At 34.3% G+C, this 21,862-nt stretch overlaps 1 protein-coding gene across 4 annotated transcripts in view; it reads right to left on the bottom strand.

Moving 5' to 3' along the window:
• Nucleotides 1-343: 343 nt before the first annotated feature.
• LOC140171140 (synaptotagmin-15-like) overlaps nucleotides 344-21,862 on the bottom strand; it is a 189,056-nt gene continuing 167,537 nt past the window's right edge. For 3 of the 4 annotated variants that reach the window (XM_072194324.1, XM_072194321.1, XM_072194323.1), the window contains 4 exons: nucleotides 17,384-17,554; nucleotides 15,880-16,006; nucleotides 14,288-14,470; nucleotides 344-5,125 (listed from right to left, as the gene is read on the bottom strand). In XM_072194324.1, the coding sequence (XP_072050425.1) occupies nucleotides 4,998-5,125; nucleotides 14,288-14,470; nucleotides 15,880-16,006; nucleotides 17,384-17,554 (609 nt within the window). In that variant the 3' untranslated portion in view covers nucleotides 344-4,997. The remainder of the gene's footprint in view (nucleotides 5,126-14,287; nucleotides 14,471-15,879; nucleotides 16,007-17,383; nucleotides 17,555-21,862) is intronic. The other variant, XM_072194322.1, reaches the window with a different exon arrangement.

Genomic DNA, 21,862 nt, shown 5'->3' with positions numbered 1-21,862 from the left:
TAATGATTAAACAGTAGACTGCGATGAACCAACATATATCAAGGAAATTCGGAACTCGGAAATATTAAATTTTGATTTTCTTATATGTGAAGCGATCAAGCAAAATCAGTCGGAACTCGCAAATATTGATTTTGAGATATAGCCAAACAAAGGCAACATTTCCTTTTGTTTCCTCGTGTTTTCGAAACTCTTTAATTGCTCATATCTTTGGAACTGGTTGTCCGATTGCAATGGGGTTTTCTGCAAAATACAGCTGTGTAAATGCGTTTTACTATCATGTAAGAAACTGAAAATTTATTATTGCTGAGTTCCGACTGATTTTGCTTGATCGCATCACATATGATAGTTACAAGCATTTACAAAGCTGCCTTTTGCAGAAAACCCCATTGAAATTGAACAACCAGTTCCAAAGATATGAGCAATTAAAGAGTTTCCAAAACAACAGGAAACAAAAAGCAATATTACCTTTGTTTGGCTATATCTCAAAATCAATATTTCCGAGTTCCGACTGATTTTGCTTGATCGCATCACATATGTGATTCAAGTACGAATACCTATTCATCTCTGTGAAAAAATCACTAAATAGATTATAACACATGGACGATACAATACAATGATATATGAAGACCTGAGCGCAAGAAGACCGTAAGTCCACTTGGCCCCTCAACATGTATACACTAAACTTGCGTATAGTTTCTTAGGGTTTTACAATGTTTAATACATGTTCCAGGGTGAAAACATCATGAACGATTGTGAAAGATTGTTTTGGCCCCTGAACATGTATAAAACATTACCAAACTATACGAAACTATACGCAACTTTAGTGTATACATGTTGAGGGGCCAAGTGGACTTACGGCCTTCTTGCGCTCAGGCCTTCATATGCAAATAAACCTATAATTCAGTCTAACTTGATTTGACCAAATCAAACATGACATACAAAATAATAATTGTAATAACAATAATAAAAATTAATTTGTGTTAAAATATATTGGTTTTCCGTATGACTTTTAAAATTTTGCCCTATAACAACTAAAGTAAAGTAACACAAACCATTATAACAAAGTTGATGCATTTAAACATTTGTTTTACAATTTCCATGTTGGAGATGGGACAAAACGGAGGAAGATAATCATATCATATAAACTTAAAGGGGCATTTTGTGATTCTTTCATCCACTTTGTTCCAAAATTTCACTCCATTCAGATATTGAATGTGCGATATACGCATATTGCATGTATTACGAACCACCCAAGCTTTATTGTCGGGTTATAAGTAAAACGTTTTAAAAACATTTTTGTGTTTGCAGGGACCTTGTTGTAATGGCATATTCCAGAATATAGTGCACACCCCCTATAGAGGAGTAATTTTTCAAGCAAAGAAATATCTGGATTTCCAAGACTGCTTTCTTGAAAAAGGTTGGAAATCCAATTTTAATGAAGGAAAAATCACAGAAATGTCCAAAATGAGCTCTCAAATTAAGGATTTCTGATTTTGAGCTACTTTTTTGCTGGATTTTTTTTGCCTTTGGACACTTTAAAAGTATGGATTTCCAAAAATCACCACTAGAGGGGGTGAGCATTTATTTCCTGGAATAGCCCAATTTTGGTCTGTCGACAGCCAGAAAATATCAATTAGATGATTTCTTTCTCAAACGTCCGAATCTGCAAGAAAGTGTCTGCACAAATACTTAAACAATCCTTGGTTTCCGATGGTATAATCAACTTTTTCTGGAGTAAGTGGTGGGGGAGGGGGAGAGATGAGGATGTGGATCACAAAATTATCCCTTTATAAATACCTAACAACCGACTACTGATAATACAATGTGTATTATGACTTCTATGGTTACCGGGTTCGCCACAATAATTATTTAGTTAAATTGAATCCGTATATATACCATTATTTCTATTTTATTTACGATTTGTGACAAAATATTTCTACAATCATATCAATTCATGCTTTATGTATTATATAAAATGATTAAATAGATCTACTGAATTTATATTATACCTTATATATACATTATACACAATTGTTAAAAAACAGTAAATATTTATGTACACTTCAAAACGCTAGCAATCAATATTCAACAAAATGGAGATTGTATTAACAAAAGTATACTCAAAAACATGTTTATACAAAGGATAAACTTATTTGCTATCAAAATATATTCTAATTTTTGTTACTGGTTAAGATTAATAGCCGTGGCAACAGTTAGCTCTATACGTCATAGTCTTTGCATATGCCTAGTAAAATTAATGTCTTTCACGTGATCCTAGCTTATATTGCATTAACTTAGCACGCCATGTGCATATGATAAGCATGTGACCAATTAAAGTGCGTTCATAAACATAATAGGAATAAAAGAAATATAGGAACTTGTTTATTTTGGCTGAGATGAGTTTGACAATATCGTGATCAAGGATACACAATAATATTGAGGTTACATAACATATTCTTTTCGTTATTGTCCTCGACTTAATTCCTTTCAGAGATCCGTAAACAGGTTCATCAGGATGATTGTCAATATATATCATTTATAAAATTTCATGTAAACAAATCTAATTGATTATTTGGTAAAAGGATGTGTCAGAGAGTAGAAATAATATCCACATTTCGTTATTCACCAAAATAGCAAAATTTCCGAACTATCAAAATTGTTATCTTAAGAGAAATCCATCTCTGCACTGTGTATTACATGTTAAATGCCAATACGATTTATTCATTTCTTTATAAAAACAAAGGGGACCTTACACCTTTAATGTTAACAGTTCTGTACTGAATAAACAGCAATAATAAATTGCACCAACTCACAATTGATCAAAGAAAAGCGCTTCTTGTCGCACACTGTACAGGTGTTGTTGCCATGTTTTGATTAATATAACGAGCTTTAAATTCTTTATTTGTCTTCAATCCCTTCACTGACATTTACTTGTTGGCAGAGATACGTAAATTTTACACTTATTTATTGGCATATTAGCAATTTAATGACATCCGTCCTTAAAAGTAGTAGCAGGTTATAGTCGAACGTACGTCATGAGAATTGTAAACAAATCGACGTAGTTATATATCTGTATATTTTCTTGTTTTTCCTAAGCTTTTCGAAAAAAGTTTAAAAAAATGTAATTTTTCATTATTAATGTACCAATGATTTCGGATTATACAATCTTGAAAACAAATACTTGTTGTTGATATACTTGTAAATTATTGCTGTTTAAACATATTATTTCAGCTTATTTCTTTCAAATAGCGCTTGTGGCGTGGTGCAATTCGCAAATACGAATACCTTTTTCAAAGTCTTTTTTTTCAAGATTGTAAAAAGAATATACATACATACATTAGTAAAAAGCCTAGATATATAAAAAGTCATAGTTTCTGTTTTCTTACACTGTAAAAAGTTGGGGAAAATTTTACCCAACGTTGTGGAAATATATATCTCTATCAACTGTTGGGGAAATCCAATCTATCAATGTTGTAGAACTAACTTTCGTTTCACCCAATTTTTCAACAATCATGTATATCCCAACGTTGGACTTCGATCAATGTCATAAATTGCACATTTGTTGAATATTATTGAAACAACAAATGTATAAATGACGTCGCCCAAATATATTTTCCCCCAACTTTTTTTGCAGTGTATATTAGCTCAGAACATGATAAACTTGGGTTTATGATAAAGACATTTAATTAACCAAAACCAGCATTTCTGCTAATACCTACGTGGCACGGTCGCAAATTGCACCTATGTCAAGTTCAAATTTCCTGAATGTTTCTGCTGCAAAGCTGCTGATGTTAATGTCTGTTGGATCATATTCATTCTGAAGTACTTGAACTCACCTTTTGTTTTAATCAGACAAAATATCATTTACATTTATTCATTTATTCGTTGTAAATGTAAGGATGAAAAACATAACCAAATTAAAATGGCATCATCTTACGGCCTACTTTTAAATAGGTTAAGTGTGAGATTTTGGTGTATTTTTTAATCAATATGCATTGACAAATAATTATATTCAAATATTCATTTGACACCATTACTTGGTCGACACGTGAATAGCTTTCCCGTGTCAACATTGGATTTTGATCAACATTTCCATAATACTGGTGTTAGCTTTGATATGTTATTGCAGTGACAAGAACACTATCCATATATCTTACTACATACTTAATGCTTTACACGCTAAATGTTGACAAACTGACGAAATTTTCAAATATCACATAGGCCGTCTCAAGATATGGTGAACCAATACTAGGCTTGTTTGTACTCATTTGAATGCATTTTTCATGCTTTATCCAAATATGGTAATGAAACAGTGAATTTTGACAATTTTTGAAAAAGTTTGAAATATTTGACATGTTGTCTGCACTCGACACCCGCGTGGAGAGGGTTAAAATTCACTAAACAATCGAAAGAACAATAGTCATGGCGTCAAATTAATGGCAATTAAATAAAGATACCCAAGTTAATAGAGGCACAAGAATGTCCGCGGTCACATCTGATATTATACATGTAGCCAAAGCGTACCGATTATTGGTAGTCAGATTGATTGATTGATTGATTGATTGATCAGTAGATCAGTTGATATATATGTCCAGCCGTTTGCTAGGAAAAACGTAGTCCTTTTTAAAACTATTATCAGTTGGTCTATGTATTTGCATATGCATCTATAGCCGAGTTGAATGAGTTTCTTCGTCAATGAATGATGATCATACGGGCGCGACAACATCTCCGCATGATAGAAATCTGCCTGAAATGATTCCGGGTTTTTCATGTAGTTGCGTCGTGCTTATTATGCATTCCTATATCAGGCATAATTTATTCTCGTCGTATTGCTCGGTATTTTGTTTCGTTCAATCCATTTCGTCATCGGTGTTTCTACGTCATGCATGCATGCAACCACGGTTGACAAACACTACCGGGTCAAACAGTTCTTCCGGGTCAAACAGTTCTTCCGGGAGAGAGATAACAGACAAAGACACATCATCATAAGATGGTTTTCACGTTAATGAATGCCAGTTAGCCACCGTGTCTTTGGGATTGCTAGCCATCTCGTTCCAGTGCTCTAGTTCTTTTCCTCGGGAGTACATAAAGCCTCCTACCTGAACCCTGCCGATGGGTTTGTCACCTAAAATTAAAGAAAGAAAAGAGAAGAAAAGAAATATTAATAATTAACGTCCCTTAAAAAATCACCTTACACAAACAAACAGCATCACGAGCAAACTATTAGACACATCATTCAATATTCTACACTCTCTTTCTTCCAATACACAGGTGGTTTTCACGGTGATTTTATACAAGCAGGCAGTTTAAATCAAGCGGGTTGTAATAAATCACTTTATTTCTCGCTGATTGAATAAACATCTCAACAAAAGTAACTAACCCCCCTTAAATAATGGCCATTATTCAAAAACGGGCGATTGTATTGCAAGTATGTAAAATGCGTTGGAAGCAGAATTTATTGTTGCACATTTTGACACCTCATTTGTAGCAATTGACTAAATATTGACGTCACAGCGTACATTTAAATCAATGTAACCCAAGATTTGAATGTTGCAGTAAATTGTATTGATTTTGTATTCAGTATAATGGAAGGAAATATGTGTAATGATATCTGAGTGTTTCTGTATTGTATGTAAGTGCAACTTTCAAATCTGGACATAACTACTTTAAATCGATTGGTGTTTTATTGTTTTCTGGGCTTTCGTATCAAACGAGGTGTCAAAATGCGCAGAAATAAATTCTGCTTCCAGCGCATTTTACAGATTTGTGATACAATAGTCCCTTTTTGAATAATGGCCATTATATAAAGGGAGGGGGGGGGTAGTTACTTTTTTGGAGATGTTTATGTCGTGCTCTTTCAAATTTCGAGATAGGTATACAATGTTGTGTTTAAATCTAAATAATGTTAAGTCTTCGACCATTATTGCTCTAGTTTTATTTAGATCAGGCTAAGATCGACTGAGAACTGTAGTAAGGTTGTCAAAATCTACTTTTTTGAAAAGCAATTTGTACACTGTCCGAAAAATAACGTGTTAATTTATCATTGCTTTCAATACAGAACCGCAACAAGACCAATACGCTTTTTATAGTTCCAAGATTTCTTTAATAGGAAAAAACGGTAAGATCATCACTTACAGTAACGTGGGTACAGGATTGGTATTATGTTAAATATTACTTTCCCGAAACAAAACTGCATTTATAACCCTAACTATACTAAAACTTCTGAAATCTCACTAGGAAAAGCACATGCATGCATCACACAAGATGCCATGACGCAATCTTCCTAAGTCATATATATGCATGGAAACGCTGGCCGGGCCAGCGGAACCCCCGTGGCTACCAGTCGGTGATCTTGTGCTTGGCACGCGACGGGACCAAGGTTCGAATCCCAGGAGTACCAAGCGACTTATTTTTCTTATTTCCCTTCCGACAGCAAATAAAACCATGGGTTAGGTTTGGGATAGCCTTTATTTTTAACTCTAATTTTTTGTGCATTTACGCCGCGAATTGGTTTCACTATTTAAAGTAACACGACCCAAAGAAAGCTTCGGTCGTGCACAATTAAATCCACAGTGTATATGATACGACGTTCTGTTAGCCAGAAAGAGCTTTGGTTTGGAGATTTATTTCGTGGTTTAAATAAGCCATCTTATGCAGTATGCACTGCAATGACCGGCTTTTATTGACTAAAGTGTAACGCCCAAAAGATCGTAGATTGATCCAACCCCACATAGTATTACAGTCATGGCTCTCCAATCTAGGTTAGAAAAACATATCGGGATGAAAAACAAAATGCCCTGTAATAGAGCACTTGATGCAGAAAAAGAGTCCGGTATTATAGGCGTGTCGTCAATTCATATGTAGGTTAAATGCCACGGTTATTGCTCTGTACACTGCAGTATACGACAGTTTTTGTATAAGCTTTTAAATTAAGTTCTCGTGGTTCTTACTTGAAATGAAAATGTTAACTTTTGGTAGAGATCTGTATAATATGTTTTTTTTTTCTAATATAATTTAAAAAAGAAACCCCTTTGATTGCTTCTGTGATGTTAGTCGATCATGTTGGCCGGTACGTGTCCGTCATTGCAGTGAGGGTCTGCGACTCACAACCATATGAAGACCTGAGCGCAAGAAGACCGTATGTCCACTTGGCCCCTCAACATGTATACACTAAAGTTGCGTATAGTTTAGTATGGTAATGTTTTATACATGTTCAGGGGCCAAAACAAATATTTCACAACCTTTCATGATGTTTTCACCCTGGAACGTGTATTAAACATTATAAAACCCTAAGAAAATATGCGTAACTTTAGTGTATACATGTTGAGGGGCCAAGTGGACTTACGGTCTTCTTGCGCTCAAGTCTTCATATGTTGCGATGGAGAAGACAAGTAGCTACAAGTACCTGAACAAGACGAGTTTTGGACCTTTTAAATTACCGCTACTCTTGTGGAATATCGATAGCTTATTCCAAAGGGAAATATCAAGCTAACGGAAGTCAATACCCATTTAGGTCTCATCAGTTGACAACACTTTAGATGACAGATCTGATTTCACTGTGTTTTCTCAATAGTGTTGCCCACATTTTTCATCGTCAAGCTGTGATTGTCTCAATAATCAAATGGTTCAACGTCGCCCGATTTCAATTCTTATTTCCTACCGACGGCTAAGAAAGTCATAAATGCCGAGTTTATAAACACCCATCCAAATGAAAGCACCAAATTGCACCTGTAGAAGAAAGTGGATTGATGAAGGAATGGAAATCCACAAGATACAACAAACATAAAATTAGATGACACTAGCGTTGGTAACTTCTTCAGCCTGTTCTGACACACACGTGTCCCATCTTTTCTTGATTTGAATACACAGTGAATTAGAACAAGGACTATTATATTGATCGATTTGAGATAAAGTTATATCGTGTTCCAATTTCAAGTAGTAATGATATATGTTAACTTTGCTTTGTTCTCGAACATTTTACCATCTAAGTATACTTGAGTTACAGACATTTAAATAGAAGATGCTCAGAATGCCGTGCAACTAAAATAAAACACCCTTCAATCAATTTTGCTCATTCAGTTTTTATTATTCAAAAGTAGGGCAGTTGATCGCATTTGACAAGCTATATCTTATCTAACGACCGGGGAGGTCCTTGCTACGTGTAATATGTCTACTTATTTCTTTCATTATAAATATTCTCTGTTAATATTTAATATAAACCATTAAAATGATCCAAACTAGCACCGGCAATAAATATTTTGGGCTGAGTTACAAATGAATTGACACGACTTGTATATTCAAAAACGGAAGAAAATATATCATGTTTCGCAAGTATGAGTATAAATAATTATTGTTTAATGACTATTCGGCTCGGATTAGACCTGACCTTAAATAACGAACACCTGAGAGGCAGCCAAAATGGATTTCGAGTTGGTAAGCCCACAGTTAGTCATATCTTTGCCTTACGGAGACTCATCGAAAGATCAAAGCCAATAAACCTAACAGCGATAATAACCTCCATCGACCTTTGAAAGTCTTTTGATACCATGCATCCACAGAGGTAAAATGCAGAAAATTCTGAAAGCATATACGGGGTTCCTTAGCTGCTTGCTGATGGCATTGGCAAAATGTACGCAAAAACAAAAAGCGATTTCACCTGGCTAATATGCAGGGCGACTCTTCCTCAAATTGTTTATCTTGTACTATAGAGGGAAAGGACACAGAAAAAACAGGTGTATTGTCCCAGAAGTTGCCACTGACTTTCGTTTTTCCGATGATATTGCGTTAGTGTCAGAGGAACCAGATTAAGCTTAAGTACAGTGGCAACATCAGAAGGAAAAATTAATTGGAGAGTGAATGCTGGCAAAACCAAGCTAATGACAGTTAGCAACAACAAAGGTCTAGCCAAAGAATGGAACACAGCTTGAACAGGTCACTGATTTCAAATACTTAGGGCATGGATGTTGAGCTCAGAAAAGGATGTAAAAATTCGAAAAGCAGCAGCCAAAAGAGTATGTACAAGAATGAACTGGATCTGGATGTTATCGCTTCCATCATTAAGACTCAAACAACGTTAATATTTACACCAACAGTGGAATCTGTACTGTTTTATGGGTGTGGGGCATGGATAGTGACCACCAAATTGGCGAAGAGTTAGATGACTCTCATACCAAGTTGCTACTGTCAATACGTATACCATTCACTGAAAAGAGCACATAACAGAGAGCTATACGAAGATCTTCCAAAGCTTAGAGACAATACCAAAGAAAGGAGGACACGGTTTGTTGGTTACTGCTATTGAATCCCGGTGCACTGAATTCAAAAGCATGGGAGTAGAAAACCAGGAAGTCATGCCCTAACATAATATTGACATCCAATGGTAAGGCACTGGACTGGAGGCTCCTGACATTAAGACAACCATCACAGTTCGAAGACACCACTCGACATACGCAGGCAGGCATTCTGCTATTCAACGCAATGTATTACTGCCTGAGCATGTTAATTTTCTTAACTTGGCATTTGCATTTTTTTTAGCAACTATTATTAAGTAAATAATTTGACTGGACATAATGATTAAGATGATTTTTAAATATCAAATGGAAATATAATGAATCGACATGTCTAGTAAAGCTTTTACTGCATTACTGCATTAGTCAAAATTGACTACAACATTGAACATTGGAAAGTTTTTCTAAGGTTACACCATCCTTCAGCCTCCCTTTATGTTGTAATGTAAAGAAACTGCCCTATCTGGAAATGACACGGATTAAAATCTCTACGTGATGTAATTATATTTTGTTTAATTAAAGGACATCATATCATTTAATTTGAACAGACCGGTAGGTGTAGGTTTTAAAGTTATAATACCGTTTGTTACCCAATCCTCGGGTTTTACTTGGAATTTGCTTTTACTGCAATCATTCTGAGATCAAACGTCTGATGCTGTCCGGGTCAATGACCATGATGGCCAACATTTTGCGGAGGCAATGGTACCACATAACGTGTCAGCATCAGGAGGTACCATGATGCATCAAAAACCACACTCGATTGCGTAATACATGGTTAATCTTTACTGCCAAGTTCGTTTTGACAATATTGTGTATATCCTGCGATGAGCCATGTTAGGGAACAAAAAAATGTTCGATGACGTCCAATGAACGAAAGTCCTTTCGTTAGAGAGGGGGAAGTGATCAAAAGGTCCGATTACGTTAGTAAAAACTTTATTGTATATATTGATGTTTCGGGTTTGAATTTGTAATAGTTTACCCTTACAACAGGAATGGAAGGAGGGAGGGGTCCTATCAAAAGCAATTTCATTTATAGGACGTCATTGGATTGCTCCCTACTCTATAGAAGTATCTCCAATTCCATGGCTTTACTTTAAGCAACTAATTTCACAAGTGCCGTCTTCTTTCTTAACTATGTTAACTGTACGTTCCCAGAATCAATGAGGCCATTATGAAAATAGCGCTGATGAATACACGTTAAGGTCCATTTACATCTTACGCTCCCTTCATCGTTCTTGTTGACTTCTTATTCCTCCCAAGACCCGTAAATTTTCTGAAAATAACGTTCCCCAAGCCCTCCTTTTTCAGCAGTACATACCAAGCAAATAATATAAGGACTCCTCTGTGGAACACTTAGTGACAAAATCATGTTGAGATGTAATTGAAGATGAAGTCTGTATTGGAAGTGTGATTCGAATTGAAATAAGTGTCAAACTCAGAAAAACGATGCCGATTCGATTACCTGGTTACGCTGTTTTATAATCTGCTTAACGAATAAGTCAATCATAATGCATTATTTGTCAAAACAGAAGAAGATTCAGTGTCTGTTATTTTTTAAATATAACTTCATTATATGGCATTTTGCATCTTAAAGACGCCAGTGCCCAAATAAACTATTCATTATTTTAAGCACAAGTTGGTCTGGTTTGATTCTCGAAAATTAAATTCGACACTGATCTAAGACATGAAAATGATGAAATCTTGTGCTTGTGAACATATATGGAAAGAACCATTATCAACTAACATGCAGTCGAAAGGATAACATTAATAAAGAATGAGGAATTTTAGTTTAAAATATTGAAAGATTGTACATTCCCATTACCAGTAACCTTAAGCCCAGCACAGCTTTAGCTGTTTTATGGTTAAACCTCGATTTTTGCAATTCGCGGTAGAAGTAGTGATGTAACAGGATTAATTTATGTTCTACAAATAGACTGCACTGATCACCTGATTAAATACAACACCGCTCTTTTCAAAGACACTGATCGTACACCAGGTGTTCGTGATGTCAGTATGATGCGAAAGTTTAAAATATTTGAAGGTGAAATATCTACTAACACAATCTTACGAAGTTTCAACGACACTGGAAATAAATCAAATCTTGATAACTCCCCACTAAAAGATACGTCAACAACAAGTGTGTAAAATATATCTCTCATATCCTAGAGCATATGGGCAAGTCCATGTAAACACTCTACCAAATGTTTTGTATTTAGCACAGGTAAAAGTGTCTGAGATATTTCTCTGGCAAGCAGCATCCCTAGACAAATAAGACAGTGTCTTCACTTTACATCATTTACATATTGGAGTGCACTTAGGGCTACACACGTGACGGTCGTCCACATGTGTAAGTCCTAGTTGATAGTAGAATGATGATGAAGCCTAGCAATGAAGTCTTTTTTTCCTTCTTTTTTGAATGTGCTTTTAGTCCAACCACTTGACCGATAGCATACGATATCTGTGTACATCACTTGGGAACACAGCCCAAGTCTTGCCTATTTTGATTCCCCGATCTCTTATACAGCTAGTCGTCCTGGCGCATCATGACTAATTACAATCAATCTCGCTTGTTGAAGTTCTACTTCTTGTATTTGGAAATTGCCCGGTAAAATTACAACTTAATATTTTGATTTCATCTTGAGCTCGGGGTAGAGCATCTGTCCTTACTTCAGGGCGTCAACGTCATATGATAACAATCATGTTGGAGGCAATATTTTATCAAAATATTATCATGAGGAGTAATCTATTATCTTGTCTATGTACATTATGTATCAAAATGATTGGTACCCATCCAATGATGATGATTTATGGACAAGACTGCCACATCAAAATGCAACATAATGTTTATTATTATTATTATTATTATTATTAATGGTTATATATATATCACGGTTGTTTGATGTATATAGAATTGGCTTCATTATTAAGTAAATGTAAACTATAGGTGGCGCTATTTATCAAAAATCATATTTCTTAATTTGCAAGAGGTAGGTTATTAATACTGCCATTGAAACTGGTGGAATAGGTGAAACAAGCAACAAAGAAATTTTATAAACTTATTTCATCAAAAAAATAAATAAATAAAAGGAATTATTTGTATTGAATGGCTGAAAGAGTAATTTCCAGTATCTAAATAGCGCCACCAATCTTGTCATTAATAGATACATTTTATATTAAATATCAAATCTAATATGTGCTAATCATTTTATACAGCTTGTATTAGAAGCACATCAACTATGCTATTTTGTTTATGTCGAGCATATCTAGGCATTAACAGCTGAAATCTAGGAGATAACGCTGACGAAACTTCGGCCAGGCACAAGTGACCTGGTGAACGAAGGGGGTCGCCGAAGATAGCTGGTCGGGGCAATTTTTACAGGACAGTTAAGTGTAGCCAACTATCGGGCTTATTACCCTGATCGGAACCGACTGTAACGAGGTCTTTTTATCATGGGTCATCTGCCCCGCCTTTACCAGATGAGCCACGGGGAGAGCGGATAAGATTTTATTTTGGTCCTGCGCGGAATTGAAACCGGAATCTCTCGCACCATAGGCAAAGACCTTAACCAGTGTGTCCCTGCAATTTTATATATAAAATATATAATTTATCATTATTCTATGATGACTTTAAGCAAAAGACATATTCTACCAAAGGACATTTGGTTGTCAAATAAACGCGAGGCTTGTGAGTACCTTGATGTGATGTAGAAGGAAGATACGTGTTTTTAAATAGCATCAGCGAATTTATAGTGGAATCTGCAGGCAAAAAAAGTATGACTAAATTTAGATGCCATTCAATACGTTGTTGTTTTGTTACTGATTTTTCTTTCATATCATTCTTTTATCTTATCATTTTTATTATGTTCATAATGCATGCGATATGAAAGGGGGATGGAACATAGACAACCGTAAGTGCATTACTTTGATACACAAGAATAACCTATGTAAACTAAAAAATAACAAACAACAGATAAAAAGCTGTCTTCAATTTAATATGTAATGGTTGAGGACTTTTTTTGATGTAAGCAAATGGAAAGGTTTGAAGAAGGAAACTACGGCTAATAATTTAGGATCAAAATAAGCCTTCTCAAAGATTGGAAAGGGAACAAATAATTTGAGCTGTTTGGTGTATTAGATGGGGTATTTTGATTTGCAGAAGCAAATGTCAAAATCTATGTAGTAGTTTAATTACACCATAAACGATAAATTTTTCTTTTATTCACCAAGATGAATATAGGTTTTCGATTTGAAAAGCCAAATTGTAACAAAAAACAACACACCGTCAACTGCTGTGTTTCAAGATAAGAATGAAACCGTGAAACCGGACGCTTCAAAACTTGGTTTCCTAAGTCGATAAACCTGTTTTCCGTATTAGAAAAAACTGAAATAAACCTGCTTTCTCGATTCATTAATTACGTCCATCATCACACCCTGACTTCGGCCGATGTTGCGAGAGATTCATTGAACCAGATTACATTTGCGAAAGGCATTTTCCTGGGCCATTCTCCAACAATGTCCAAGATGGCGACAGCTAAATAAGTACATTTTCATGTTATTTGTTTTGATTTAGATCTCATTGGCTTACCCGGATGCAAATACAAAAATGCGACCTCACGAAATGAGCGTAGAGTCGCAACTTGATAGTGCCGAGTTCCCCTGGCTGCTAAGCCGGTGTTCTTTATTTGATGTATACCTGCACAGGGCAGCAGTATGTCTTTCTGAATGGGACATTCTGCAGGTCTGTATTATGAACGTTGTGAATAGGATACAACATGCACAATGAGGCATTCGAAAGAACATCAACTCAGCAGCATTGAGGTTTCGAAACTACCAACTGGCTGCGACTTTACACTGTTTTGTAAGAGCAGGTCAAAAATGTGAATAAATAACCACCAAAGTTGTGGATAGTATCCAGAGTTACCATGACTATAGCATACAAAGTCGCTACAAAAATAATCCATTATAAACATTTTGAAACTATAGTAAATTCTAAGACCTACCTTTAATTGCTTGTGCGTGTTGCATCATAGTAATTGAGACACTTATGGTGTCTAGATTTCCGTTAGGTACTTTAAAATGGAATGATTCGTTGAACGTTGGGTTACTGGTCTTCTTTTGAATCTCCGTCTTCTTGGTTTTTATCATTTTACCAGCGCTCATTAAGCCCACTTTAGCGTAGCTATCTGTGAAGGCAATGGTAAGTGATGGTAATTAGAACAACAACAAAAACAACAAAAACAACAACAACAACAACAACAACAACAACAGATAATAATAAGCAATGCTTTTATTAATTTCTTTATCTTTAGTAAACAAGCACAAAACCTACTCAGAAGCGATTTCAAATCGGACAAATAGCATTCAACAATAATTTATCGTAAAATCCTTAAAAATATCCGTAAAATTCTAGCTATAGCCATCTTTTAGTACAAAGTCAAGTAATTATTTTATTCTACTCAATTTAAAACACAATCTACTAGAAATGAAAACAACATATTTTCGTATTGGTATAGGTCACCTCCATTTGGATTTGTTATTTCTTACATTTTATTTCAAAACATCCTGATTGTAAAGTGATTTCACCGGTAGGACGCCCGTAAGTGGTAGTTTTACAGATAAGGGCACGTCAAATCGCAACAACTATTAATACCGCCGTTTTTAATCCGTTAGTAAGGTTGCTAACAAGGATGCACTCTTCCAATCAGTAATTGACCTTTCCCGCCATTTCCTATCATCCGACTCCCTTAGGCTATACCACTAAAATGTATTACCGCTAGTTAAAGGGATAGTCGTAAATTTGAAAAGAGAGGGCAAATGTCGGTTAAAATGGTTATAATCTGTTTGGACCATATCTACATTTAATGCAGTTTAAAAGACTTAAAACGCTGAACGTGAACATCAAATTGGTCAGCATGCTTATTTGTACGCCGACTTTTTGTTACTCTTTGTGGCTTCATGGCTTAACATTGTTACATTAGTCGCAGGTCAGTTTGAACATAAATCCCTCGCAAACACAAAACGTTTTACGGAAAATGTTTTATTTTCGTGTTATAAAGGGTATAAACATTTGATAATCTTTTAAAATTTTTTCAAAACTAGATGCAAAACATTTTAACATAATGTTATTAAAGAGTTGTCAAAATATTATGCAAAATGTTTGCCAAACATATTTTACAAGAACATTTTAACAACATTTTTCATATAAAACGTTTTAAACACGTTTTTATTACCCAATATTTGAATGTTATTAAAACTTTTAAAATAAAACCAAAAACATGTTTATAATACGTTTATTAAGTTGTTGAGAACATTTTTGTGCTAGATGGGTTAACATAATGATCTGGTCTGAACCTACGTAAAGCCGTCAAACTGCAAGCCATATCCAGGGGGCCAAATAGTTCTTCTATTGCAGTGATCTCAGCCCTAGTACTAGACTTAACTGTTACTGGGTTGCTGCATATTCCAACGGAGAGTCATATTTGAACTTAAGACACGGGTATATATAAAGAGGGAAATCAAGCCCTATTTGTTATTATATCCTCTTATAAGTGTTCATAAAAGTACATTAGAAACAAGCGCAATAAGTACTCACCGACATTTCCGAATCCTTCTAAACATTTAAGACCTTTTGCTTCAATAATCACCACATTTAAGCGTTCCAAACCGTTGTTATAGCACATAGAAAAGTGAAGATCGCCCAAGTCAGAGGATTGTTGCTTCTGTGCAAAAATGAGATAAGAAAGGAAAGAAAGAAAGAAAGAAAGAAAGAAGGAAAGAAAGAAGGAAAGAAAGAAAGAAAGAAAGAAAGAAAAAAGAAAGAAAGAAAGAAAAAAAAAAGAAAGAAAGAAAAAAGAAAGAAAAAAAAAAGAAAGAAAGAACGAAAGAAAGAAAAAAAAAAGAAAAAAAAAAAAAAGAAAGAAAAAGAAAGAAAGAAAGAAAGAAAAAAAGAAAGAAAGAAAGAAAGAATGAAAGAAAGAAAGAAAGAAGAAAGGATAGAAAGAAAGAAACGAAAGAAATAAATAAAGAGAGAACGAACGAAAGGCGTCGGAGTTTAAGTTTTCTCATAAGGAAATTGCAGAAGAGGCAGTTTTAAAAGTTGCACCTGAGTCCATAGCAGTCATGTTTTATTTAACAAAGACATGAATAGACCTGGCCTGTGTTGTTTGAGAGCTGACTCAGATGCAACTTTTAACACTGTTTAAAACGGTCTCGTTTTTACATATAATTATGAACCATTGTGACTGAACGCAATGACGTGTGACGGTCCACATGTGTAAAACAAATACGGCTACCCATAACTTTTTACACTTTTGCACTTTGTCAAATATTTGTCGATTTATTTTTAAAAGTATTTAGGGGGAACTTATAAGTTGTGGATCCTATAGTAGTTCATGAAATAATCGTATAGCCAAAGTAATGTCCGATGTTGACCAAGGTAATCATAATGACCACAAGGACATATTCTTAACTTGAAATAATTATATATATTAAAATGTGTACGCAATACCCAGCACATTCATATGTGATGCGATCAAGCAAAATCAGTCGGAACTCGGACATATTGATTTTGAGATATTGGCATACAAAGGAAACATTTCTGTTGTTTTGGAAACTCTTAAATTGCTCTTATCTTTGGAACTGGTGGTTCAATTTCAATAGCGTTTTCTGTAAGATCCAGATTTGTAAATGCTTTTTACTATCCTATCAGAAACTGAAAAATTTAATATTTCCGAGTTCCGACTGATTTTCCTTGATCGCATCACATATATCGTGTTATGTAAAGATCATTGAAAGGTTTTTTAAAATAGGTTTTAAAAAACATATTTTAAAATATTTTGGGCAAACCCTTTTGCAAAATATTTTGTCAACACTTAAAAACATTCTGTTTAAAATGATTAAACAGACGTTTTACATCAACTTTTCAACAAAAAATTTGTACATTGGTACGTTTGCGTAATAGACGCAGCGCCCTCAAACGATCAGCACAGATAATTGGTCATATTCATAATAATAATATGACACATGATAATTCTTAATGTCATATCCAGTTTTCATAGTCCTTGCTTTGTAAATGGAATATCTTTGGCTTTACTAACCTCTTGACATTCCTTTTCAAGGTCCAACCACATGACTACCTTTTGATGAGTTTCATAGTCGAGGTCCTTGAGCGGGTACAGCGCATGCCCAATAAGTTTATGTCGCTTGGAGCGATCAACATCATAAACTGATAAGCGAAGAGTCCTCTGTTGAAGAGCTCGGAATGTCACCTAGAAAACAAAAGAGGAAGAAAACAATAAAATCAAAAGATATAAGTTGATAGAGAAATAAATTACTATTCTTTACCGTTCTTTGCAATGCTATTAACGCGTCAAACATTATCACTAGCAGTACCTCTCCTTTAGATTCAACCTTGAATACAATACCGCTCTTTTTCAAGATACTAATCTTAAAGGTGCGAGTGATCAGCCTTTCTTTGAAATCTATGGTTCAACGCATCGGTACCGCGTGAACGCTGTAGTGCATGGCGATATAGTCAAAATTGTATTCATCTATTGCTATGGTAGTTAAATAGATATAACTATTTAGAACATCTTCTAATAATAACTAATATGTCGGGGGAGCAATAACTAAGCAGGTTTCTCCACACAATCTATAACTGGCAATGATGTAGACAAGTCATCATTCAAATGTATTCTATGGTTCTCATTCAAATGTATTTTAATAATTCGACATTATGTTCACCAACTCCCTTGATCATGTTGATTGAAAACGAAAAAAAAAGTCAGCAAGAGACGTTTTAATATAATAGATATTAAGAACATTAAAACATGTAAAACAACCCCCCAAACTAGCTTTCCATCCTCCCACGTGTTACAACTGTGGTGACTAGTGCTTGGTGTTCTCGGAGAAAGCAATGACGAATATTACTGCGAGGGAAAAGAAAACCCTGTATGTATTTTTCACTATTTTGTGCATTTATTCTGGTGTATATAGTTTCTATGAATACATTAAACCAATTCGGAGAGATTGCACTTCATATTCTCGTTTTGAAACGGGAACATTTGATTTTTTTAAGGACGCAATGGTGTCTGATTGTAGCTATCTTGTTTCTTCACAATTTCCATTGTCTGGTTTTAAGTTGATATTGGCTGATTTCCTAGGTAACCGTAACGATTTTAGAATAGAAAAGTTGTTGTTACAGTGTCGCTGACTCACTACTATGGAAGGTTGGTCTTTTGAAAATTCGTTTTTTAAATATTGTTAACTTAAAAATGAATTCTAGTAAAACAAATCCTTCAAACATGTTTTAAAGGAGGATTTCGAAATCAGTTGATTCCGATTTTGCATTTGCAAGTTATGCATGATTATGTGTATTACACTGCTCCATAGGCTACTGTTGTATTTTTGCTAAACGGATTAATCTGCAAGACATTTTTGGTACATAAACATTATGTAGCCAGACGTATCCAGTGGTATAAAAATCTCAACTTTTTTTGAGAAACGTGGGGGGGATGAGGCCCTTTTAAACATTATATTTTGGTGATTATTTATAATGCATGTATATGACAAAAATTCCATCGGTTGCTTACTACCTAAATTGCAAATTCCACTTTAAAAGATATGAAAATGTTATTAAAAATAGGACGGGCTGCTGAATTTGTGATTTGGAATTAATCAAAAACAATGTTTAAGTATTCAATATATAATTCCTTATGTGATTTATTCAGACATGTGACGAAGGTATATCTGATTGCTAGATAAGTTATCAGTGCTATGTCACTTCACTCTCACCTAGCAATCGGATTTGGTAATCAAAGAAATAGAAAGTATCTGGTCGGTAAAATGAAAAGAAGAAAATTGATTACGGTAGGTTTGCTTCCAGATATATAAGCGGAAAAACAAATTTAATCTAAAATATGTCTGTTTATATGTTAGTCGATATTTGGATTTATAAACTTACCAAACCAGTTTGTCAAGTTTTCCAAAACGGGACAAACTTTTTTTTTGGGATAATATGACTGTTTTTAAATTTAAGAGGTGGGTCATTTTTTATCTATCCAATGAATTTATTACTGAAAACGTTTTTATTTTTCCCATCGTTGTGAAGTAAAGTGAAAGTCAACTCTCATGATCTAAATAGTTCAGGAATAAACTTAGTTGACATTAAAAATAATGACATGTGAATATTGTTATATAGTGACGTATATTAGAAGTTCTAATAAGACGTATTATGCACTATGGACCACTATTGCCTCATCCCAATGGCAGAGTCCAATAACCTCAATTAAACAATCATAGCGCAAAATTTGACCTCAAGTTGTAGAGTTTTTGTACCCAAATTGTTAAAGGTCATTCAAAGAATGTACAAATGTATTAGGGTTAAAGAACTGTGCACTTATAGATGAGAATGTTTTGGATCCTGGTGATAACGAAAGCTTGAACCCCCTAAAATAATGGTCATTATTCAAAAAGGGGCTTTTGTATTACAAATCTGTAAAATGCGTTGGAAGCAGAATTTATTTTTGCGCATGTTGACACCTCATTTGATACAATAGCCCAGAAAACAATAAAACACCGGTCAATTTAATATAGTGAGATCCAGATTTGAAAGTTGCACTTACATACAATACAAAAACACTCATATATCATTATACAGATTTCCTTCCATTATACTGAATACAAAATCAATACAATTTACTGCAACTTTCATATTGATTTAAATGTACGCTGTGACGTCATATTTAGTCAATTACTACACATAAGGTGTCAAAATGTGCAGAAATAAATTCCGCTTCTAAAGCATTTTACAGAATTGTAATGCAATCGCCCGTTTTTTGAATAATGGTCATTATTTAAGGGGGGTTAGTTACTTTTTGTGATATGTTTATATCGGCTACAAGGCTGCTTGGAATACTATTGTTTAAATGCTCCAAGTCTCTTTAGTGTGTGTGTTCCAATCAGTCGATAGCACTTCTTATGTATAATAATATATTAATTTTACTGTTTACTGTCAGTTATCGAAACAAATTTATTTCGTAGACAATACAAACTATAGCAGTAACATTCCTAATTGATCGTGTCTCTTTAGAGCATCATAGATAACAAACAAAGTCCCGTTTTACAACCAGAAACAGTTAAGTGGTTCTGTCAACAAATACTATTTATTATGTTTACATTCATCAAGTAACAAAATGAGACATCCTTTTAAAGCGAACAAAAATATCCACGTTTTAAAAACTCTTGTTGTATTTATGTAGGCAGTGTAATGTGAAGAATATTTGTTATATGCCCGAAGCTTTCAACACCTGTTTGAAGTGTGAATATGCGTCTCTAGCAAGACAACGTACAAGTGGCAAAATGACAAAAAATCAAGTCATAGTTTTCAATCTAAATGCAGGGGATCGACCCATTTTATGGATTATATTACTGTTTAAGAATACCAACGATAATGTCAATTGCAAATTAGAATATTGTCAAGCCAATTATTTTCGTTAAGGGATCTGGAATGAGCGTTTTGAGCGTTTCGACAGTATTTTGTGTGGGACATGAGAGCACATCAGACATATCGAATTGCATTCTGAATACGAAGAATGTCTTTCTGATATCAAATAATTTTCATTTTTTGAAATTCACAATATAATACAAATTTTATGACAAATGATTACAATTTGATATTTTTCACATTTTTGATATATAACAGTCCTCGAAGTAAATTTTATAAATCTAATGATATATTCTTAAAGTGTATATAGCTGGGAGGAAAAAAAGCCGACGATCAATTGAAAATTTTGACCTTTCATATTGAAGATATGGATTTTTTTCCCAAAAAGACCTAATTTTTTTTTTGTGTTTTGGGAAAAAATCCATACCTTCAATACGAAAGGTCAAAATTTTCAAATAATCGTCGGCTTTTCATCCCACCTACATACAAGTATAAATTATCAGATTTATAAAGTTTACTTCGAGTACTGTTAAATATCAACAATATTAATTTTTAATCATTTGCCATAAAATGTGTATTACATTGCGAATTTCAAAAAATCAAAATTATTTGATATCAGAAGAACATTCTTTGTATTCAGAATGCAATTCGATATGTCTGATGTGCTCTAATATCCCACAATAAATACTATCCAAACATTCATACCCCATCCCTTAAGATAATGTTATACAATTCTATGCTTGTAAGTGATGTACAACCCTTATTTTACAGGTACGTGTGGACAAAGTGTTTTTCGACCCTTTGACATAAAACTGCTGCCATTTTGTTACTTGAGCTTTTTTTCTCTCATCGTTTCACCACATATTCTTAGAAAGATATATATTTAGAAAATACACTTTTGAGAATAGCGGCTCTAAACTCGGAGAAATGAACCTTCCAAATTGGGTAAAGTTCTTTTTGGACCACACTGTAGTTCGGATATTATATTAGTATTTGATATCTGTCTAAATGTAATTTGATTCTATTTTATTTATTTATACGCGTGTTTACCTGTTTGCGTACAGGTATCTGTACCAACTTGTTCCTAGTACGTACAGGTGTTTACCATTGTTGTTTATACGTTATTGAAAGG

This window comes from Amphiura filiformis, chromosome 15 (genome assembly GCF_039555335.1).
Source record: "Amphiura filiformis chromosome 15, Afil_fr2py, whole genome shotgun sequence".
Taxonomy (NCBI): domain Eukaryota; kingdom Metazoa; phylum Echinodermata; class Ophiuroidea; order Amphilepidida; family Amphiuridae; genus Amphiura; species Amphiura filiformis.
This window is presented reverse-complemented; position numbering and strand designations above follow the sequence as displayed.